At 45.7% G+C, this 22,310-nt stretch overlaps 1 protein-coding gene across 2 annotated transcripts in view; it reads right to left on the bottom strand.

Annotated features, from left to right (window-relative positions):
• BEND4 (BEN domain containing 4) overlaps positions 1 to 18,811 on the bottom strand; it is a 122,675-nt gene extending 103,864 nt beyond the window's left edge. For both annotated transcript variants that reach the window (XM_072124992.1, XM_072125000.1), the window contains exon 1: positions 18,763 to 18,811. In XM_072124992.1, the coding sequence (XP_071981093.1) occupies positions 18,763 to 18,775 (13 nt within the window). In that variant the 5' untranslated portion in view covers positions 18,776 to 18,811. The remainder of the gene's footprint in view (positions 1 to 18,762) is intronic.
• Positions 18,812 to 22,310: the final 3,499 nt, after the last annotated feature.

Here is a 22,310-nt window from a genome sequence, read left to right as displayed (position 1 = left end):
TGTCTTTCGGCTCCTCCCCACCCAAAATGGGCCTGGGGGCCAGAAGCGTTTACTTTGAAAAAATTATAATTTTCAAAGCAGGCCTGGTCGTTTGAATATTTCACCTAGGAATAATGGAATAGCATAGTGGTTCTATTTTTAATTGTTTTTACGGAAATGGTTCCATGATTAAGAGCAACAGTATGGGGCATCCATATTGCGCTGCTATGATTGCAACTTCAGGTATCCAGCATGGCGGCGACAGGTAGGCCGAGTTCCACTATGTATCTGGTGAAACACCTGAAAATTTGTTTGATAAGGGGACGATGTATGGAGGCAGTGAACTAGTAGTAGATTAAAGGTACTGCAGTTAAAACTATGTTAGTTGGATCTTGAGATGGAGCTGGCGCTCCACTGCCAGGCGAGCTTTCGCCTACCCAAGCCCCTGTCTCTCGGCTACTCCCCAAACAGCACTTCTAAGAACCTTTTGTATAAGATCAAGTGTAGTAGCGTTCTTATAAGTTTGGGATATGGCGGGTGAGGGGAATGTAAACAGATACGCAAGAAGCGCTGAAATAATATCGGTAAATGATAAAAGTTTGCCAGTATATTTTGTGGATTACACAGCAGGGTGGCGACAAAGTTAACAAGTTTGATGTGGAATCCATGAAAACAACCCAAAATTCTGCCTGACACAGCTCGTTTGATAAGGAGACCATGTATGGAGGCAGTGAACTAGTAGTAGATTAAAGGTACTGCAGTTAAAACTATGTTAGTTGGATCTTGAGATGGAGCTGGCGCTCCGCTGCCAGGCGAGCTTTCGCCAATCCAAGCCCCTGTCTCTAGGCTACTCCCCAAACAGCACTTCTAAGAACCTTTTGTATAAGATCAAGTGTAGTAGCGTTCTTATAAGTTTGGGATATGGCGGGTGAGGGGAATGTAAACAGATGCGCAAGAAGCGCTGAAATAATATCGGTAAATGATAAAAGTTTGCCAGTATATTTTGTGGATTACACAGCAGGGTGGCGACAAAGTTAACAAGTTTGATGTGGAATCCATGAAAACAACCCAAAATTCTGCCTGACACAGTTCGTTTGATAAGGAGACCATGTATGGAGGCAGCTATATGGACGACTTTTGGAGGCAGCTATGGCGATGACGTGTGGAGGTAGCAATGGAGACAACGTGTGGAGCCAGCTAAAAAGATGACATGTGGAGGCTGCTATGAAGACAATTTAATTTGGATAGTGCCTGTATGTGGCAGTCCAAAAAAGTTTTCAAACCAGAGGAGCAGGTAGGTGGTCCTCCAGAAAAATTAAATACATAGAGTACTATAGCTACAGCCAGTTGGCTCTGCTTTAGTGTACAAAGAGGAGGAGAAGGAGGACAATGAGGAGGAGGAGTGCATACATTATTCAGGTTGAGCTTCTTTCACCTGGTGGAGAATGAAAATCCGGAGAAATCCAGGCTTTATTCATCTTGATAAGCGTCAGCCTGTCAGCGCTGTCAGACGACAGGCGTGTACGCTTATCGGTGATGATGCCACCAGCTGCACTGAAAACCTGCTCGGACAACACGCTAGCGGCAGGGCAGGCAAGAACCTCCAAGGTGTACAGCGCCAGTTCGTCCCACATGTCCAGCTTTGAAACCCAGTAGTTGTAGGGAGCCGTGTGATCAATTAGGACGATGGTATGGTCAGCTACGTACTCCCTCACCATCTTTCTGTAAAGATCAGCCCTACTCTGCCGAGACTGGGGACAGGTGACCGTGTCTTGCTGGGGTGACATAAAACTGGCAAAGGCCTTGTAAAGCGTACCCCTGCCAGTGCTGTAAAAGCTGCCTGCTCGCCTACTCTCCCTCGCTACTTGTCCTGCAGAAGTACGCCCTCTGCCACTAGCGCTGTAAGAAGGGAAATACTGTTTCAGCTTGTGCACCAGGGCCTGCTGGTATTCATGCATTCTCACACTCCTTTCCTCTCCAGGGATGAGAGTGGAAAGATTTTGCTTGTACCGTGGGTCCAGGAGAGTGAATACCCAGTAATCGGTGCTGGAATAAATTCTTTGAACGCGAGGGTCACGGGATAGGCAGCCTAGCATGAAATCTGCCATATGCGCCAGAGTACCAACGCGCAAGAATTCACTCCCCTCACTGGCCTGACTCTCCATTTCCTCCTCCTCCAACTCCTCTTCTTCTGCCCATACACGCTGAACAGTGAAGGACTGAACAATGGTCCCCTCTTCTGTCTCGCCAACATTCTCCTCCTCTTCCTCCTCCACCTCCTCCGATATGCGCTGAGAAACAGACCTAAGGGTGCTTTGGCTATCAACAAGGGAATCTTCTTCCCCCGTCTCTTGTGACGAGCGCAAAGCTTCCGACTTCATGCTGACCAGAGAGTTTTTCAACAGGCCAAGCAGCGGGATGGTGAGGCTGATGTTGGCGGCATCGCCACTGACCATCTGTGTTGACTCCTCAAAGTTACTCAGCACCTGACAGATATCAGACATCCACGTCCACTCCTCATTGTAGACTTGAGGAAGCTAACTGACCTGACTACCAGTTCTGGTGGAAGTTGACATCTGGCAGTCTACAATCGCTCTGCGCTGCTGGTAAACTCTGGATAACATGGTTAATGTTGAATTCTACCTCGTGGGCACGTTGCACAACAGTCGGTGAGCGGGCAGTTGGAGGCGGCGCTGCGCTGCCCTGAGAGTGGCAGCATCTGTGCTGGACTTCCTGAAATGCGCACAGATGCGGCACACCTTCGTGAGCAAATCAGACCGAGTAGGGTATCTCTTGAGGAAACGCTGAACTATGAGATTTAACACATGGGCCAGGCATGGCACTTGTGTCAGTCTGCCGAGTTGCAGAGCCGCCACCAGATTATGGCCGTTGTCACACACAACCATGCCTGGCTTCAGGTTCAGCGGTGCCAGCCACAGATCAGTCTGCGCCGTGATGCCCTGTAATAGCTCTTGGGCGGTGTGCCTTTTATCGCCTAGGCTCAGCAGTTTGAGCACCGCCTGCTGTCGCTTAGCGACGGCACTGCTGCTGTGCCTAGAGCTACCGACTGATGGCGCCATGCCCACGGATGGTAATTCGGAGGAGGAGGTGGAGGAGGAGTGGGAGGAGGAGGAGGCATAGTAGGCCTTTGAGACCTGGACCGAGGTAGGCCCCGCAATCCTCGGCGTCGGCAGTATATGACCAGCCGCAGGGTCAGACTCGGTCCCAGCCTCCACCAAGTTAACCCAATGTGCCGTCAGCGATATATAGTGGCCCTGCCCGGCAGCACTCGTCCACGTGTCCGTGGTCAAGTGGACCTTGTTAGAAACGGCGTTGGTCAGGGCACGGATGATGTTCTCTGACACGTGCTTGTGCAGGGCTGGGACGGCACATCGGGAAAAGTAGTGGCGGCTGGGGACCGAATACCGAGGGGCGGCCGCCGCCATGAGGTTTCGAAAGGCCTCGGTCTCTACCAGCCTATAGGGCAGCATCTCCAGGCTAAGCAACTTGGAGATGTGGACGTTGAGGGCTTGGGCGTGTGGGTAGGTTGCGCTATACTTCCTTTTGCGCTCCAGCGTCTGGGGTATGGAGAGCTGAACGCTGGTGGATGCTGTGGAGGATCGTGGAGGGCCGTGGTCCTGGGCAGGGGGCTGACTAGCAGATGACACAGGGGAAGGAGCAGTGGTGTGCCCGGCCGGAGGTGAACGGGCTTGGTGCCATTGAGTGGGGTGTTTAGCATTCATATGCCTGCGCATACTGGTGGTAGTTAAGCTAGTAGTGGTGGAACCCCTGCTGATCCTGGTTTGGCAAAGGTTGCACACCACAGTCCGTCGGTCATCCGGTGTTTCTTTAAAGAACCTCCCGACTTCTGAAAATCTAGCCCTCGCCACGGGAGCTTGACTACGGGCAACATTTGGCGCTGATGCACCAGCTCTGGCCCTGCCTCTCCGTCTGGCCCCACCCCTGCCTCTTCCAACCTGTTCTGCTATAGGACTCGTCTCAGAAGCACTGTGTTCACCCGGCCTATCAACCCAGCTTGGGTCTGTCACCTAATCATCCTCCGATCCCTCAGTCTGCTCCCCCCTCGGAAAATAGCTCAGCAGCAACTGGACAAGTGGTTTGTGACTGTGGGAAGGGTCCAGAAAACAGTTCCTCAGAGTATGCCGCTTCAAATGCCAAATTTTGCTGGGAGGGGGCAGACTGGGGGGAAGGAGGCTGAGGTGGAGGAGCTGGAGGAGTGCTGATTTCGGTGACATGGTCAGATTAAAGGAAAATGAGAGAGAGCCAAATGGGTGCGCTTGTAACCAAAAATAAGTAGAATGGAATCTTCAAAATTCACAATATTTATTGGTGACATGGGTGGACTGTTGATTGATTTCGGTGACATGGGTGGATTGCGTGGAAGACTGACTGGTGGACAAATGGCTAGAAGCATTGTCCGCAATCCACGACATCACCTCTTCGTACTGTTCTGGCCTCAACAGTGCTCTACCACGAGTCCCAGTAACTTGAGACATGATGAACCTAGGGAGTGTAGCTCTGCGGCATTCCCCTGCTCCCTCATCAGCAGGTGGTGTCTCACCCCGCCCAGGACCACGGCCTCTGACCCCTGCAGTAGTTGGACGCCCACGTCCACGCCCTCGTCCTCTACCCCTAGCCCTCGGGTTAAACATTTTCAAAATTAAAGTGTAAACTTCAATTTTTTTTTTTTTGTGTTTTTTTTTTAAACAAAACGATGCTATCCTATTGCTATGGCTAGTTTCTAACCTACACTGACAGCACACAACTGGATTTTGTGCTGTGCCAGATGACTTTGAGTTATAAGATAAATAAACGTAAAAAATAAATAAATCAGCAGACTGTGCCTAATTCAAATCAAACCCCTAATAAATTGTCCCACTTCGGTGTTTGAGGTGGATATGTGTGTCACTAAGAGCTAAACACAAGTCTCCCTGCAAATTACTCACAATATGGTACTAGCTGCACTACTAATGCCAGCAAGCCCAGCCACAAGCAAACCAAAAAAAAAGGAAAATATAACGCTATTGTATTGTATTGAGGTGGATATGTGTGTCACTAAGAGCTAAACACAAGTCTCCCTGCAAATTCCTCATAATATGGTATTAGCTGCACTACTAATGCCAGCAAGCCCAGCCACAAGCAAACCAAAAAAAAGGAAAATAAAACGTTATTGTAGCCCTAAGAAGGGCTGTTGGGTTCTTGTAGAATCACTCCTGCCTAACACTATTCTAATAGAACACCCTAACGCTTTCCCTGACCAGCAGCAGCTCTCTCCCTAGCGGCATCCAGACACAGAATGATCCGAGCAGCGCAGGCAGGGGCTAGTCTATTCCAGGGTCACCTGATCTGGCCAGCCAACCACTGCTTTCGACGTGTAAGGGTACCACGTCATGCTGGGTGGAGTGCAGAGTCTCCTGGCTTGTGATTGGCTCTGTTTCTGGCCGACAAAAAGCAAAACGGCGGGAGATGCCATTTTCTCGAGCTGGCGAAATACTCGTCCGAGCAACGAGCAGTTTCGAGTACGCTAATGCTCGAACGAGCATCAAGCTCGGACGAGTATGTTCGCTCATCTCTATTCATTACCCATTTCAATGAGATTCCCATGTGCTAGAAGTTCTGTGCTATCTGTATTCTGGTAGGCTCTTCTACAAATAAAGATATCCAGATGTACTGAACCCCTCTTTGCCCCGGGGCAGAGGACATATTAGCTGCACCCTGCCTATGTGTAATGAGAAAAATATTCCAGCTAATTATAGGGCAATCTCTCACTAACAACACTTAGATTGTAATTTAGTTAATAATAAAAAAATATCTTGTCGAGTAAATGTTTTAGAGTGAAACTGAATTTAGAGTAAAAGAGAAATAATTGCTGCTGTTAATTCTTCTAGTGTCACATAATCCATTAGAAAGCAATTATTTTAGTTTCTTCTCTAGAGATAGGTAAACAGATAGATGGATGAATAATAGATGGGCAAATAGATAGATGGATAGATAGATAGATAGACAGATAAATAATGGGCCACATTTATCACTTGTTTTTTCTGTTGTTTTTGCGCCTTTTCGTTAAGGCGCACCGTTTTTGCGCCCGTTTTGCGATTAAACGTCAAATTAGCCGCGCAGCTAAAATAACCACCTTTCCCTCATCTATCATTCAATTCCAGATGTTTTGCTGTGCCTAACGATATTCATCACGTGCGACTTTTGCATTTAGGCGCAAAAACGGGCGCAAAAACACTCCAGCCCGAAGGTGGCGTTATCTGAGAAGAAAGCACTGGGCCCCTTTGCAGAAGAGCTCATTTCTAGCAGCAGAGCTCAGCCAGACACTGGAACATATAATAGATACATTAGATACACTACAGACACTGGAACATATAATAGATACATTAGATACATTACAGACAGGAGCTGCAGACTCTATTTACAGGTCATCACCTTCTATTTACAAAATATTCTGCAAAACGCTGAGCTCACAGCAAGAGCAAGAGAAGTTTGCACAAGTTTGCAGAAGCTTGCAGATACAACATACAAGTGTCCCCCATGTCATTCTGCAAAGTATCACCAGTGTGTCTGAGGGGGATATTGTGCAGAATTACAGGGGTGCAGCAGGAGACCAGCACTGGGTGATCCCCTCCAGGAGAAGCCACTGCTGAGGAGGTCACTGGGTGCTGGGTGTCACACACCTGGGTGCTGCTGTGAGTGTTATCTTCATTCTGGGATGTGGGAGAAGCAGAGAGGAGCTTGTAGCAGGATCACATGTAAGTGTCCGAATCTAACATTGCGCCTAAACTGTGTTAAAGTAAAGTGATTAATAAGAGGCAGAAAATATACTTATCACAGATGGTTGTAGCTTGTGATAATTCTGGCAAAACAGTGCACCTGAATTTAGGCGCAACTACTACACTTAGGCGCACAAAAGTGATAAATGTGGCCCAATAGATACAAATGTGATAGATAGATAGATAGATAGATAGATAGATAGAAGGTTAGATACAGAGATGATTGATAGATAGATAGATAGATAGATAGATAGATAGGTAGATAGGTAGATGGTTGGATAGATAGATGATAGATAGAGAGATGATTGATAGATGGATAGATGGTTGGATAGATAGATAGATAGATAGATAGATAGATAGATGGTTGGATAGATAGATGTCAAGGCTTCGGTTTAGTGAACCTACTGGACCACCGCGTACGATGACACAAGCCGACACCTATGACAGAAATCTAAGTGACACCCGGTCTTCACCAGAGCCTGCCACAAAGCAGGATGGTTTTGCTGCAGCGAAGTACCACCAGGTCATTCCACAGCCGTGACTTGTCCGCGGTGGCAGCCAAGGTCGAGGGCAAAGTGGGCAAACACACCCCCTCCACGCCCCCTGTCTGCGGAGACCTGTAGGAGAAGCCGGCAGCATCGCATGTATGGCTCAAGATAGGAGAATCCGACCTCTTATTTAATAAGAGGTCGGATCGCTTTAAAGCAATTTAACACAAATACATTTTTTTTAAAACTGTCTGGGGAGAAAGGTGAGGAGTATGGTTGTAGCTTGTGATAATTATGGCGCAACAGTGCGCCAGAATTTAGGCGCAACTACTACACTTAGGCGCAAAAAAGTTATATATGTGGCTCATGGTTTACCACAGAGCACGTGTCTAGCAGGTGGGTGTTAATTCTCAGCGCCACATCTCTTTCTATTATAAGATAGATAAATGTATAGATAGATATGGGATGGATAGATAGATATATAGACAGATATGGGATGGATAGATAGATATAAGAGATAGATAGATAAACACAGCAAAAAAAACATTGCACTCTAGAACCAGACATAATGTAACATGCATTGTGTATGTGTAGCATCAAAATTTATAAATTGAATAAAAGTTGTATCGCCACCTGGTGGCGATTAGTGGTAAATATCCTCACACTCGAAGCTCAACAAGTTTTTAGTGCAGAAGTGATTAGAGAGGCGTCTGCTGTAGACATATTATAATACTTTTCTGCAGACCTGTTATTTGTGCTTCCTACTGTATATAATAATGGGCGTCTGTCAAGGGGAATTGTAATTCCTGAGAGGAGCCATGTTTGATTTTCCTTTAAAGGGAACCTGTCACCTGCCCCGTTGCCTCTAACCCACCAAACATACCTTACATGGGCTGTTAGCTGTTTTCTTGCTATGTCTTGTAATCTGCCAGCACTCCCTTTATCCGGAAAAATAAAGTTACAGATCTCACCAGCTCGGCCGCTCTGTAATTACTGCTAAACAAATAGCTGCCCAACAAGCTTTGTGTTTACCACATTCAGGACAGAGAAATTTCCTATTTGCTTCACTTAAAACTCCCTATTGTGCAAGTGATAACCTAAAAAATCACTTAGGGCGGACACCTCATTACGGAGAACACTTCACTGGGAGAGGCGGCTACTTCTATTGAATAGGAACCGCGATCAAATGGGTCCCATCCTTGGATTTGGGGTGTGCCTCAACAGATGACAACGGGTGCGCAAGTAACACAAGCCCTCCGAATATACAACAGGACTGTCAATCACATGGAGATCGGGACATAACTACTGACTTTCTTCTACTTGTGGTGCGCCAAACCACACGTGCGCATGAAAGGAAACTTCATCAATATTGTAAGTAGAGCATAAGCCACACTACTAACTTACCTCCCGGGACGCCAGTGGTGAGTAATACGTGAACTACTGCACCATCTTTGTACAACTAACATACTACTTGCATAGAGACGCTAAGATATGTATTGCTACACTTAAACCTCAACCAACAATATATATCACACTACGTACAAAGGATAATATTTATACTGTGGACATTCAAACATTGGATGCTGAAATTGTGATATACATATGCACAAGGCACCCTACATATTTAAAATCCATACTCAAAAGCCTTTTATAAAGCGCTAACCATATGGTATATGCAGACCAAGTGGCAAATTAACAGCACATTCATTAAGTGGATCTCTTGGTGGAGTTAAGGTTTACTTACTTTACTATTTTATATACAGTATTTTTATCTGCAGAGATAGTTACTCTAAGTCAGTGCTGGCGAACCTTTGGCACGGGTGCCAGAGGTGACACTCAGAGCCCTCTCTGTGGGCACCCAGGCCATCACCCCAGCACAGTTTGCCTGACAGGACTCAAAGAATCTTCCTACAGTCCCATTCAACTCAACATATGGGCTATTTTAAAGCAACACATCCTTGGGTGCTAGGGACTGCAGAAAGAGTGAGAACGCGTGGAAAGGGATTTTCTTTGGAGGTTAATCTGCTGGTCCCATGTTTCTTCCTATATAGAGGGACCCTGGAGAGATGATACAATGTGATCCACATTTGCCCTTATTGTCAACTATATTGGCGTTCTCAAGAGGCTGAAACTATTCAAATTTGTGACACAGCAGGTAGCAATAACGTGCTGGTTAAAATGCTGTGTTGGCACTTTGCAATAAATACCGTATATACTCGAGTATAAGCCGACTCAAGAATAAGCCGAGGCCCCTAATTTTACCGCAAAACCTGGTAAAACCTATATATTTTTTTACTCTAGTATAAGCCGAGTTTGGGGTTTCACCACATTTTTTGTGCTGAAAAACTAGGCTTATACTCGAGTATATATGATAAGTGAGTTTTGATTGTAGTTTGGGCACTCAGTCTCTAAAAGCACTGCTCTAAGTGCTTGAGCCCAGCACTATATTAATCAGATGTATCATATGTGTATTTGCTACTAATTAGATGTTTACATAAAAGTATTTAATGTTCTGACAAAATATGTTACATTGTAGTATTTTGGTATAATAGTGATTTTACTCCATTAAATAGTTACAAAGTTGAGGAAACCGTTTTTATTGGGAAAGGAGCGAATGGTGCATAGTGCAAATTATGTATATTTTTGTCACATCTATATATCTTATTGTACCCGGGATAGCGGTTTTGCACATCTGCTAACATCCCTTAACTTGGTGATGATTCCCCACTAGATACAATATTACTATCACAAACTTCATTTTATGGAGATAGGAACTATTTTATTTTTAGCTAAAAGCAGTTTATAGTGTTATGAAAACTTCTTATTAGGCTTAGTAGTGGAAATCTGGTGACAGGTTCCCTTTAAGTTTGTGTTAAGAAGGTAGAGGAGGTATAGATGAAGAGAGGAACCTAATGGCGCAGATTTACTTACCCGGTCCATTCGCAATCAAGCGGCGCGTTCTCTGTGCTGGATTCGGGTCCAGCCGGGATTTATTAAGGCAGTTCCTCCGCCGTCCACCAGGTGGCGCTGCTGCGCTGAAGAGCATCGGAACGCACTGGAATACTCTGAGCCGGGCTGAGTGAAGGTAAGTGCAATTTTCGCGACACATTTTTTTTAAAAATGCGGCCGTTTTTCCGAATCCGTCGGGTTTTCGTTCGGCCACTCCCCCCGATTTCCGTCGCTTGCATGCCAGCGCCGATGCGCCACAATCCGATCGCGTGCACCAAAATCCCGGGGCAATTCAGGGGAAATCGGCGCAAATCGGAAATATTCGGGTAACACGTCAGGAAAACGCGGATCGGGCCCTTAGTAAATGACCCCCAATATGTTTGTGTTGCTAAAACAGCAGAGAAATATTTTTAGTTTCAACATAACTTTATTGATCAAGCTAAATGAAACAAATGCCCCTCGCAGGGGAAATATAACACATCAGATACATAGCGACCTACTCTACCAATTGAGCAATAAAGTATAAGGGGGAAGTGGTGGGGAAAGGGGCACACACGGGTGGGGAGGGGAGAGAAAAGGGCTTCAACAGAAGATTGGTGTAAGCGTAGTAAGTGAGAAAGTTTGTCATTAAAGAGGACTCATATGAGCCATGAAGTTACTGATAAATCTTAAGCGTGATAGTATCAATGCCCTCTCAGGATTGGCCCTTAAGACAGATCGTGTGATTTCCATTTCGCTGCTGAGTTTACAGAAAGTGCATTGTGCTATGATAATGCACTGTGCCGCGATCCACTAAGATCGTGCACCCGATATCCTGCATGTGTCGCTTCCCCGCTCAGGTCCAGCGGAGTTCACCTTCTTCTTCCCGGTGTATGTAAGTGCTTGATCTTGCAACCACAATTTGAAACTTAAATCCCGCGCTCAGTCCAAATCAGTCGGATTGTCCGATGGTATGCTCCCCAATTTGTGCCGCATGAAAGCTGTTAAATATCTGTCACAGCCATGCAAAACTAGGAAACGACGGGAACGTATAAAATGTGGGCTAAATACGTGCTGCATACGACTGTGAACCACGTGCTTCCGTATATACGTGCAGTATCCAGAGCCATTGGGAGGTGCATTCTGTCAGCAAGGCAATAGTCAGTCACCCATCACTTGCCAGCCCACTGTATTTTATACAGATTTGGCGCAGTACGTTCCATGTTTACATTTAGAATACAGCCGTATATACAGAACATAAAAGACCAGTCGTGTGCATGAGGCCTAACAGTAACTTCTACTACTCATGAGCTCAAATTCTGCAGCATCTTCCCTGTGCTGTGACTCTTTAGCTTCTCCTATGAGAGGCGTCTACATGGCGTCTTTATACTAGAGCAGATTTATAATCCAGCATCAGGCTCAGTGATAATCTAGTGATAATCTAGTGCAGTATAAACCTATAAATGAGGCTTATGACACTGTATTTATGTACTAAGCTTGGTTCTGGTTCTTTTTCAACGTAGTTGGCTTGGTTCCGGTAACATATCCATGTCTAAGGGAGTGCAGGAGATATGTGAGCGCTGTGCTCGGCAAATTCTGACACTCCCTTAACTTTAGTTTCATGAATCACTGATTAATGAAACTAAGGTTACAACTTTAAATGTGAGGTTCTTAGCGCACAACAAATTATGCGAGCCCATCTGCCACGTCACGGCGACCTCATTCAGATGGGTCCCTACACTAAGACTTTATTTTTGTAATAAATATTGTCCCCCATCTTAAAGGTCAGATTTTTAAAAGCTACACTAGACTAATAAATATATTAACTTACCTCCCATCCTAAAAATAAAGTTTTAGTGTAGGGACCCATCAGCATAAGGCCACAAAGTAGTTGATGGGTTCACGAAAGTGATTTACGTTTTGCACTCTATGATCTCTATAGATGCATGATGTGCCGTCTGCTTATAGTGATCATTTGTTCCTGCGGTGTCTGCAGTGCCTTTGTCTAGTAACTTGATATCCGACGACAGCCATTGTCTCGTCCTCAGTGCTCTTGTCCTGGTGTGTCCATCGCTAGCCAATGTCAGATCCTGCTGCCTCCGCCATGCAATCGTCATGTCCTGCAGTGTCCACTGTGCTTTGGTCCCTTGGCATCCACCGGTAGCCATTGTCTGGTCCAGCAGCATCCACCATGCTCTGGTCCCACAGCGTCCACCACTACCCATTGTCTGTTCCTGCGTTGGCCGCGCCATTGTCTGGTCCTGTGCCGTCTGCCACCAGGCATAGTCTAGTCCCGCAGCATTCAACACCAGCAATCGTTTGCTCTGTTGAATTCTGCAGTCATCTGTCGGCCAACCATCGTAACCACTGTACTCCGGTCCCGCGGTGTCCACCATGTCATCATCTGTTCTCGCGACGTCCGCTGCTAGCCATCTTTGGGTCCTGCAGCATCCGTCAGTCATCGGCGGGTCCCATGATGTGCGGCTACCCATCATCTGGTCCTGTGGCGTTCAGCATAAGCCATTGTCTGTGGCAGCCACCGTGCTCTGGTCCTGCGTTGTCCAGCATGCCATCTTATGGTTTTGCGATGTCCGCCACCAGACACCTTTGGCTCCGGTGGCGTCCTCCACCAGCCATCGTCAGGTATCACAGCATCCGCTTCTATCTATCGTTAAGTCCTGCAGCATCCACCAAAAGCCATCGCCGGGTCCTGCGGCGTCTGACAGCCATCCCTCATTGATTCCAGCAGTGGCTCCCACCATTGTCTGTTCCAACGGCGTCCACCATGCTCTAGTACCTTGATGTCCTCCACGAGCCACCATCTGGTCCTGTGGTGTCTGCCACCAGTCCCACAGCGTACACCAGTCATCGTCGCACTCTGGCCCGCCGTGCCATTGTCTGGTCTTGCAGCGTCCTGCAGCCACCCATTGTCTAGTCCAGAGTTTGCGCCAGCCCATGTTTGGTCCCCTCCGTCTGCCGCTAGCCATCGCCAGGTCCTGCTGCATGCACTGTGCTCTGATCCCTCGTTGTCCGCCGTGCCATCATCTCGTACTATGACATCTGCTGCCAGCTATCGTCAGATCCCATTGGGGCAGATTTATCAAGCAGTCTGAAAGTCAGAATATTTCCAGTTGCCCATGGCAACCAATCACAGCTCAGCTTTCATTTCACCAGTGCTCATGAATATTTTAAAGGGGAGCTGTGATTGGTTGCCATGGGCAATTGGAAATATTCTGACTTTCAGACTGCTTGATAAATCTGCCCCATTGTGTCCACTGCCAGCCATTGTCGGGTCCTGCATTGTCTGCCACTATCCATCATATGGTCCTGTGGCGTCCATCATGCTCTGATCCCGCATCGTCTGCTGTGCCATCGCCTGGTCCTGCAAAGCCTACCTCCTGTCATCGTCAGGTCTTGAGGCATCCGCTGCCAGCCATCGTCATGTCCCATTGTCCATGACTTCCACCATATGTTGGTCTACGGGGCCTGCTGTACTCTAGTCTGAACGTGGGGGGCCATTTGAGGACCCCGGTTAGGTACAAAACTGATGCAGACATTTTGTTTAAGATATGATATAAGTGTACCTGAACAAGACATATACTATACTATATAATATCAACGATGGTAATTTTATGTGGATTTAATTTATAAAGTAAAGTGAATATAGAAATAATGAAGGAGAAAAGGGATTAAAGGACCTAAAGGGAACTGTCTCTGTTGCTTGTAGCAACCACTCGCAGAACAACTATCATATCCCTTGATATAGTGCTGCTCTTGATAAATGAAAGTTAAGCAGTGGCCCATTCCTATAGGCAGCAAAGACAGTTTTTATTTTTGAAAATTATAGGCCTGCCCCTATAAATTTAATAAATATTTTTTTTAAATCTATTTTTATATTACCATTACAATACAGTTATAGTTATTAGTAAGGATTAACTTTTTTAGTAACAAAACACTTCACTAATATATACAGAGACGGGGGGCAGATGTATGAAGCTTCTTAAAAGATAACTGTGTGTGTTGCCCATGGCAACCACTCACAAAGTAAAATGTTTCTTTACACACTCTAAAAATCTTCCCCTAAATACCTTCTCTACTGAATTGTATGCTCTCACTGAGGTTGATTGGATCCTCCCACTACACAGGTTATGATACATTGCTCCCCATGACCCCAATAACATTTTCACCAGCCATCGTTGGGTATCGCAGCGTGTGCCACCAGCCATTGGTGGGTCCCAAAGCGTCCACTGCAAGTGATTGGCGGGTCCTGCAGCATCCGCGAGCCATCATCTGGTCCCACAGTGCCGAAAAGTGATCATCTATCGGCTTCCGCAGTGTTGTCTGTCGGCCACCCATCATCTGGTCCTGTGGCATCCTCTTCCAGGCATTGTCTGCGGCAGCCACCGTGTTCTGGTTCTACAGTTTCCGGAGTGCCATTGTCTAGTCTCGCCCCCAGCCATCTTTGGGTTCCGCAGTGTTCTCCACCAGCCATCTTTGTCTTGTGGTGTCCTCCACCAGTCATCCGCTGCAAGCCTTTGTTGGGTACTATGGCGTCCAACTGTCATTGTCCATTGAGCCCCTTGGTGTCTTCTATCATGCTCTGGTCCTGCGGTGTCTGCCAGTAGTCATTGTCAGATCCCGTGGCGTATGCCGCCAGTTATCATTGTGCTCTGGTCCTGTAGTGTCCGCTGTGCCATTGTCTGGTCCTGTGTCAGCTGTGCCATTGCCTGGTCCTGCGACGTCTGCCGCCAGCCATCATCTGGTACCACAGCATCCGCTGTGCCATCATCGGGTCCTGCGGTGTCCACTGCCAGCTATTGTCTGGTCCCACTGCATCCGCAGCCAGCTATCGTTGGGTCCGGTGTTGTCTGCCGTGCCATAGTTTGATCCTGCAGCATACCCTGACAGCCATTGGCTGCTCTACAGGGTCCGGCGACAGCAGTTCTATGGTCTGTTGCAGTTGGCGCCTCTGCTGTCTGCTCTGTTCCGTGTCGTCCGGCACCAGCTGTGCTTTGGTCTGAAAGCTGGGGGCCAGTTGAGGACCCTTGTCATGTACATAACTGATGCAGACTGTTTTGTTTAAGATACAATATAACTGTACCTGAACAGGACATATACTATAATGTTTCAACTATGGCCTTTTAAGGAGATTAAAATACGTTTTTTATTGAATACAGTCTTTTAATTTATAAATTAAAATGCATATAGAAATAGAGCGAGGAGGAAAGGGATTCACAGACATTAACGGAACAGTCTCTATTGTTTGTAGCAACCACTCGCTGCACAACTACTGTATCTCTCGATATAGTGCTCTTCTTGAGAAATAAAAGTTAAGCTGTGGCCCATTGCTATAGGCAGCAAAGACAGTTTTTATTTTAGACGATTATAGGCTTGCCCCTACAAATGTAATAAATATTCTCAAAAATCTATTTTTATATTACTGTTACAATAGAATTATAGTTATAATGTAAGGGTTAATTTTTAAGTAACAAAACACTTCACTAATATATACAGAGTCTATGACCGGGGGATGTATGAAGCTTCCTAAATGAGAACTCTGTGTTGCCCATAGCAACCAATCACAAAGCAAAATACAAAATGAAATTTACATTGTGATTGGTTGCTAAGGACAACAAGGAGAGTTCCGTTACACACTCTTATAAAGCTTCCCCTAAAAATGTTACATACTGAATTGTCTGCTATGGTTAATTGGATTCCCCTACTACACGGGTTATGACACATTGCTCCCCATGATTCCAATGACATTTTCTACATATTGCTGCCCCAACCAGACAGCAGTGTCCGCCAGCCATCGTCTGGTCTCACAGCTTCTGACAGCCATTGTTTATAAACTCTCATGGAAAATCCAAAAAAGTACACCGATCCAGCGCAGGGTAGTGTGGAAAATCTTGAAACACTTTATTTGCTCCAGTAAAATCAAGAGTACACTTACATGCGCTCAAGCACTGCGTCCACGGTGTAGACTATGATTTCTTGCCTACGCGTTTCGAGTGCGATTATGCACTCTTACTCATGCTGTCATCCATCGGCCACCCATTGCATCCACCTCCAGGCATTGTCTGCGGCAGTCACTGGTCTCTGATCCCTCGGTTTCCTGTGTGCCATCGTCTGGTCTCGCGATGTCTGCCACCAGCCATCTTTGGTTCCTGCTGCGTCCTCCACCAGCCATCCACTGCCAGCTATTGTTGAGTTCCGCGGCATCTGACGAAAGCTATGGTGTCCAATAGTAATGGTCCATCGGGTACCGTGTTGACTGCTGTCAGATACCACCATCATCTGTTCCCATGGCGTCCATCATGCTCTGGTTCCGCTGTGTCACAAGCGACCGTCTGGTCCTGCGGTGTCTGCCACCACTCATCGCCGGGTCCTGCCTATCATCACCATGCTCTGTCCCGTGGCATCCTCTGTAACATTGTCTGGTCCTGCGGTGTCCGCAGCAACTCATCATCTAGTCTTGCAGAATAAGCTGCCAGCCATCGTCGGGTCCTGAGTTGTCTTGCGCTAGCCATTGTCTAGTCCTGCCATGTCCACCATGTTTTGATCCTGCTTAGTCCACCGAGCCATCTTCTTGTCCTGTGATGTTGTCCGCCAGCTATCGCCAAATCCTGCGGTGTCTGCCACTAGCCATCTTTTGGTCCTGCAGCGTCTGCCACTAGCCATCGTCAGGTCCTGTGGCGTCCATCGTGCTATGATCCTGCGTTGTCTGCTGTGCCATTGCCTGATCCTGTAACGTGTGCTGCCAGCCATTGTTGGGTCTCGCAGCGTGTGCCGCAGGCCATCATCTGGTCCTGCGATGTCTGCCAACCATCATCTGGTCCCACTGTATTCCCCTGCCAGCCATCATCTGCTCCCGAGGCAACCGCTGTGCCTTAATCTGTCACATTCGCCAGCCAGCCATCATCTGAGTCTACAGTGTCCGGCCACTGGTCCGCTGCATCTAGACGCCAGCCTTCTGCTATGGTCCATGGCTTCAGCCATTTGCTGGTCTACACCATCTGGACCACCTTGCCATTGTCTGGTTCCACGTCCAATGTGCCACTGTCTGGTCCTGCGGTGTCCACAACAATCCATCATCTAGTCTTGCACCGACAGCTATCGTGAGGTGCTTCAGGTCCTGGCGTTGTCTTCCTCTAGCCATAGTCCGGTACTGCCATGTCCACCATGCTCTGATCCTGCGTCGTTCAATGAGCCCTCATTTGGTCTTGCAACGTCTGCCACTAGCCACTGACTGGGTCTAGCAGTGTCAGCCGACAGCCATCATCTGGTCCCGCCGAGTTCATCGTGATATCGCCGGCTACTGCAGTGTCCACCACCAGCTATTGTCTGGTCCCACTGAATCCACCACGAGGAATTGTCTGGTCTCGCTGTCTACAGGGTTCAGCGCCAGCTATCTGCTGTGGTCTGTGGCACCAGCCATGTCCTGGTCTGTGCGGTCTGGCATTAGCTGTGCTTTGGCCTGAAAGCTGGGAGCCAGTAGAGGACCCCTGTTGTAGACTGTTTTGATTGAGATACAATATAACTGTACTTGAACAGGACATATAGTATAATATTTCAACTATGGTCATTTAATGTGAATAAAATACATTTTTTTATTGAATACAGTCCTTTAATTTATAAATTAAAATGCATATAGATATAAAATGAGGAGAAAAGGGATTTAAGGACCTTTAGAAAACTGTCTCTGTTGTGTGTAGCAACCATTTGCAGCACAACTACCGTATCACTTGATATAGTGCTGTTCTTTATAAACGAAAGTTAAGCTGTGGCCCATTGCTATATGCAGCAAAAACAGTTTTTATTTTAGACAAATATAGACCTGCCCCTACATATTTAATAAGTATTCTCAAAACACTTCACTAATATAAACTGAGACCGGGGGAAGATGTATGAAGCTTCCTAAATGAGAACTGTCTGTGTTGCCCATAGCAGCCAATCACAGAACAAAATACAAAATAGAAACTTTGTGATTGGTTTCTAAGGACAACAAGGAGAGTTCTTGTACATATATAAATCTTATAAATCTTCCCCTAAATATCTTACATACTGAATTGTTTGCTGAGGTTAATTGGATTTCCCTACTACACTGGTTATTACACGTTGCTCCCCATGACCCCAGTGACATTTTCTACATATTACTACCCCAACCAGATCCCACAGCGAATGCACGAATGCAACACCCAAATATTGGGTGTATAAAGGAGGTGCAGGACATCTACAAGTCATGTCTTACTGCCACTGATAAGGGCAGGACATAAATGTGATGGGGAGTTTCTCTATTTAGCCACTAATAAAATCTGCAGTCATATCCTTATAAAGAGAGTGGAGATAAATGGGCACCCGAGGGGAGAAACTTCACTGCAGTCCTAGAGCCGTCACCATCACACAAGACATGGAGAGGATTATACAGGGGGATGGTGGGAATATTGCACAGAAATTACAGACTCCACTGGGATGGACGCCAATGTAATAGTGGAAACATATATGAAGAAACTTAAGAATATTATACAGAGAAGCATAAATAAATTATATATATATCACATCATATATACATTGATATCTCATACGTGCTTCCTGGATAGATCCATCTCCACCATCAACTGAATAGTGACTGACTGTTGAGTTGTTGTTTTTTTTTCCAATTTCAGATCGTACAATCCTATTGGCTGTTAGTTACCATGGTGATGTAAACAACTTAGAGACATGACTCTTCTTATATTGTGTGATGTATCTTCATGTTTAAAGATACCAAATAGATGAACGATCTACTTTTAAGTTAAGAAATAAGGACCAGAACTTTTTATACTTTGGTAAATTGCCTTATTGATTGCCTTTGTTAATTTTTTAACACTGATTGCGGCCATTAGAGCAGGTGATTGAGTGTAACTGCAAAATGTTCTCAAGAAAATGATCAGCACCTTCACCTTCGATGAATATAAACTTCTTTATTTAACTCTCTTTTAACATGACACGACAATCAACATGATAAGATAAACACAAGAGATCAAAAGACAATGGGGGTCATTTACTAAGGGCCCGATTCGCGTTTTCCCGACGTGTTACCCGAATATTTCCGATTTGCGCCGATTTCCCCTGAATTGCCCCGGGATTTTGGCACACGCGATCGGATTGTCGCGCATCGGCGCTGGCATGCACGCAACGGAAATCGGGTGGCGTGGCTGAACGAAAACCCGACGGATTCGGAAAAACCGCCGCATTAAAAACAAAAAATCTGTCGCGGAGCTTGCACTTACCTTCACTCAGCCCGGGTCGGTGAACTCCAGTGCTTTTCAGCGCAGCAGCGCCACCTGGTGGACGGCAGAGGAACTGCCTTAATAAATCCCGGCTGGACCCGAATCCAGTGCAGAGAACGCGCCGCTGGATCGCGAATGGGCCGGGTAAGTAAATCTGCCCCAATGTCTGTTGTCTTCACCTCTTGAAGGGCAGAACACCTTTTCAATGCCGGAAAATTTTAGGGACCAGATATCCCCATGATGGACAGCCAGGGCCGGCGCTATGGGTAGGCAAAGGTGGCAATTGCCCAGGGCCCCCTGAAAGTGGAGAATCTCTTCTTTCAAATGAATCTTGAATTGTGTTTCTAGGTGCTATGGATCCAGAGATATTCAGGTTTAAAGTGAGAATATCAGGTGCCATTTTATATATAAAAATCACTCCCGGCGGCCGTTTAACAGTTAATATCTCCGTTTTCCTAAAACTTAGAAACACATGTTTAGATTCATATAAAAGAGGAGACTCTCTTCTTTCATTGGAAAAAAGAAGTGAGGTTCTATGAGTCACAGAGCCAGAGATACAGCCCCCTGAAGTACCCCCCTCCAGATTCTTAGCCATCAGGCTGCAGGGAGGATTTGCTGCACTCCGGAGCTGCTGCTCCTCACAGATAATGGAAATATTCACCTTATATGTTACCACATTTTGATAAGGGATAATATCAACGAATATTCATGTTATTAACCCTTCTCTGTGCAGAACTATCTAAGAACACACTTTCTCTCTTATTGCCTTTTATTTCGTGATAGTTTTTTTTTTGGGGGGAAAATTGACAGATAGGATGAACATTCGATCCTCTTCGCCTAATGTGACTACACCGCGACCAGAACATGTCCATAAAGTTATATGTAACACCAAAAACACACATGTTCTGGAATAAAGTTTTTATTTCCCATCATCCTCCATTACTTACACCCATGTTATAACGTTCTCTCTCATTCTTATGAAGCGCGGAGGGTTCTGTTATTGTGCGGCTAATACAATGGCGCACATCTAAAAGTGACTTTTATTATCTCATTAGAGAGGTTTATGGATATATAGTTATTTATTTGGGTTACCATTGTGTAAGGGAGGATACAATGATAGATCTGTGTGAATTTTCTGCAGTTCCCTTTGCTGCATATTTTGGTGAATACAGTACATTGGTGTGGGGTATGTATGCTCTCCTCACATCTTGTTGTTTTAGGAAAGTATATTTTCTTTATATAAGTATCTGGATTTGTACATATTTTAGAGGAAATTTTGAATGTTAATTGCCAAATGCATCGCCTGGTTGTCTGCTTTCTATTCTATAGGTTTTATGGCGCGGTTACTTTTTATTCTGTTTTATTGATATATTTTGCAGGTTGTGACGGTCTAAAAATTTCTAGCTGAAAAGCAGATATCTAGTTATTACAGTTTTAGTGATATTATGTGGATTTATTTATGTGCACATATCAATATGGGACATTTGTGAACTCTACACATGTCCATCTACTACATTTAGGAGTTGTGAAGGTAAATATTTTATGTTTGGATCAAATTTTTTGCCATCAGTCAAATTTTAAGTATTTTTTATAAAATGTTTCAGTTTGAATCAAAATTGCATGAAGGCGCCTATGTCTATAAACTGTTTAATGCAATTTTGAAAATGGGGCAAGTGTCTGCTTTCAGAAAATATCGGTCCCTCTCCCCAATGGGCCTCACAGTTTAATCAACCTAACAGTCATTTTTTGGAGTAACCGGAGGACCCGGAGTAAACCCACGCAGACACAGAGAGAACATACAAAATCTTTGCAGATGTTGACCAGCGCTGCAAGGCTGTAGTGCTAACCACTGAGCCACCATGCTGCCCATCAATCTTCCTATGATCTATCTCCTGTAAAATTCTCCAAAATTACAGTATGTTTTATCATACTAAAGGGAGCCTCTTGCTGATTGTGACTGGTCATAAAATAGTTTTATTTTGGGGCCCCACTTTTAGTTTTGCCCAGGGCCCCACTTTGTCTAGAACCGGCCCTGTGGACAGCGCAAAAGTGGAAGGAAGCGCCCGAGATATTCAGATTTTTTTCATTTGTAACATCATTTCTGTGTTCTCCAATGCGCTTCTTCAGCTTTCGCACTGTACATCCAATATATGTCAGATTACAAAAAGAACAATCTATTCTATAGATAATATTGCATGAATTGCAATTAATGAGAGACTTTATAGGAAAAATTGTATCTTGTATCGAAGAAGTTACTTTGCAAATGGACACAAAACACACTGGGGCACATTTACTTACCTGTCCACGTTGCGATCCACAATCCGGAATGTCAGGCGAGGATGAAGTCTGTTGCGGTTCACTACAAGCGTGCGCCCGATGTCCTGCATGTTGCTTCCCCGATCAGGTCCGCCGGAGTTCACCTTCTTCTTCCTGGTGTATGTAAATACTTGGCTTGCGACACAATTTTGAAAGGTTAAATCCCGCGCGTTGTCCGAATCCGTCCGATCGGCCGACAACCCGCCCCCCGATTTGTTTCACATGAAAGCCGGCACGATGGCGACACAAACTGATCGCGTGCGACACCATCCCCGGCGCGATCCCCGAAAAGTCGGGAAACTCGACGAGAATGCGACCGCGAGACCTTTAGTAAATAAGCCCCACTGTCTATCACCGCATCTGAAAAAAAACTGTTACCTTTAGCCATGTATTTGAGTTGGGTCAGACTAGTCAGATTAAAAAAACAACCCAACTCAAATACATGGCTACATGGTTAATTGTAATTCATGCAATATTATCTATAGAATAGATTGTTCTGTTTGTAATCTGACATGTACTGGATGTAGAGT

Source organism: Engystomops pustulosus, chromosome 1, assembly GCF_040894005.1.
Source record: "Engystomops pustulosus chromosome 1, aEngPut4.maternal, whole genome shotgun sequence".
Classification (NCBI taxonomy): domain Eukaryota; kingdom Metazoa; phylum Chordata; class Amphibia; order Anura; family Leptodactylidae; genus Engystomops; species Engystomops pustulosus.
The sequence above is the reverse complement of the archived record's forward strand: the minus strand, read 5'-3'. Positions and strand labels throughout refer to the sequence as shown.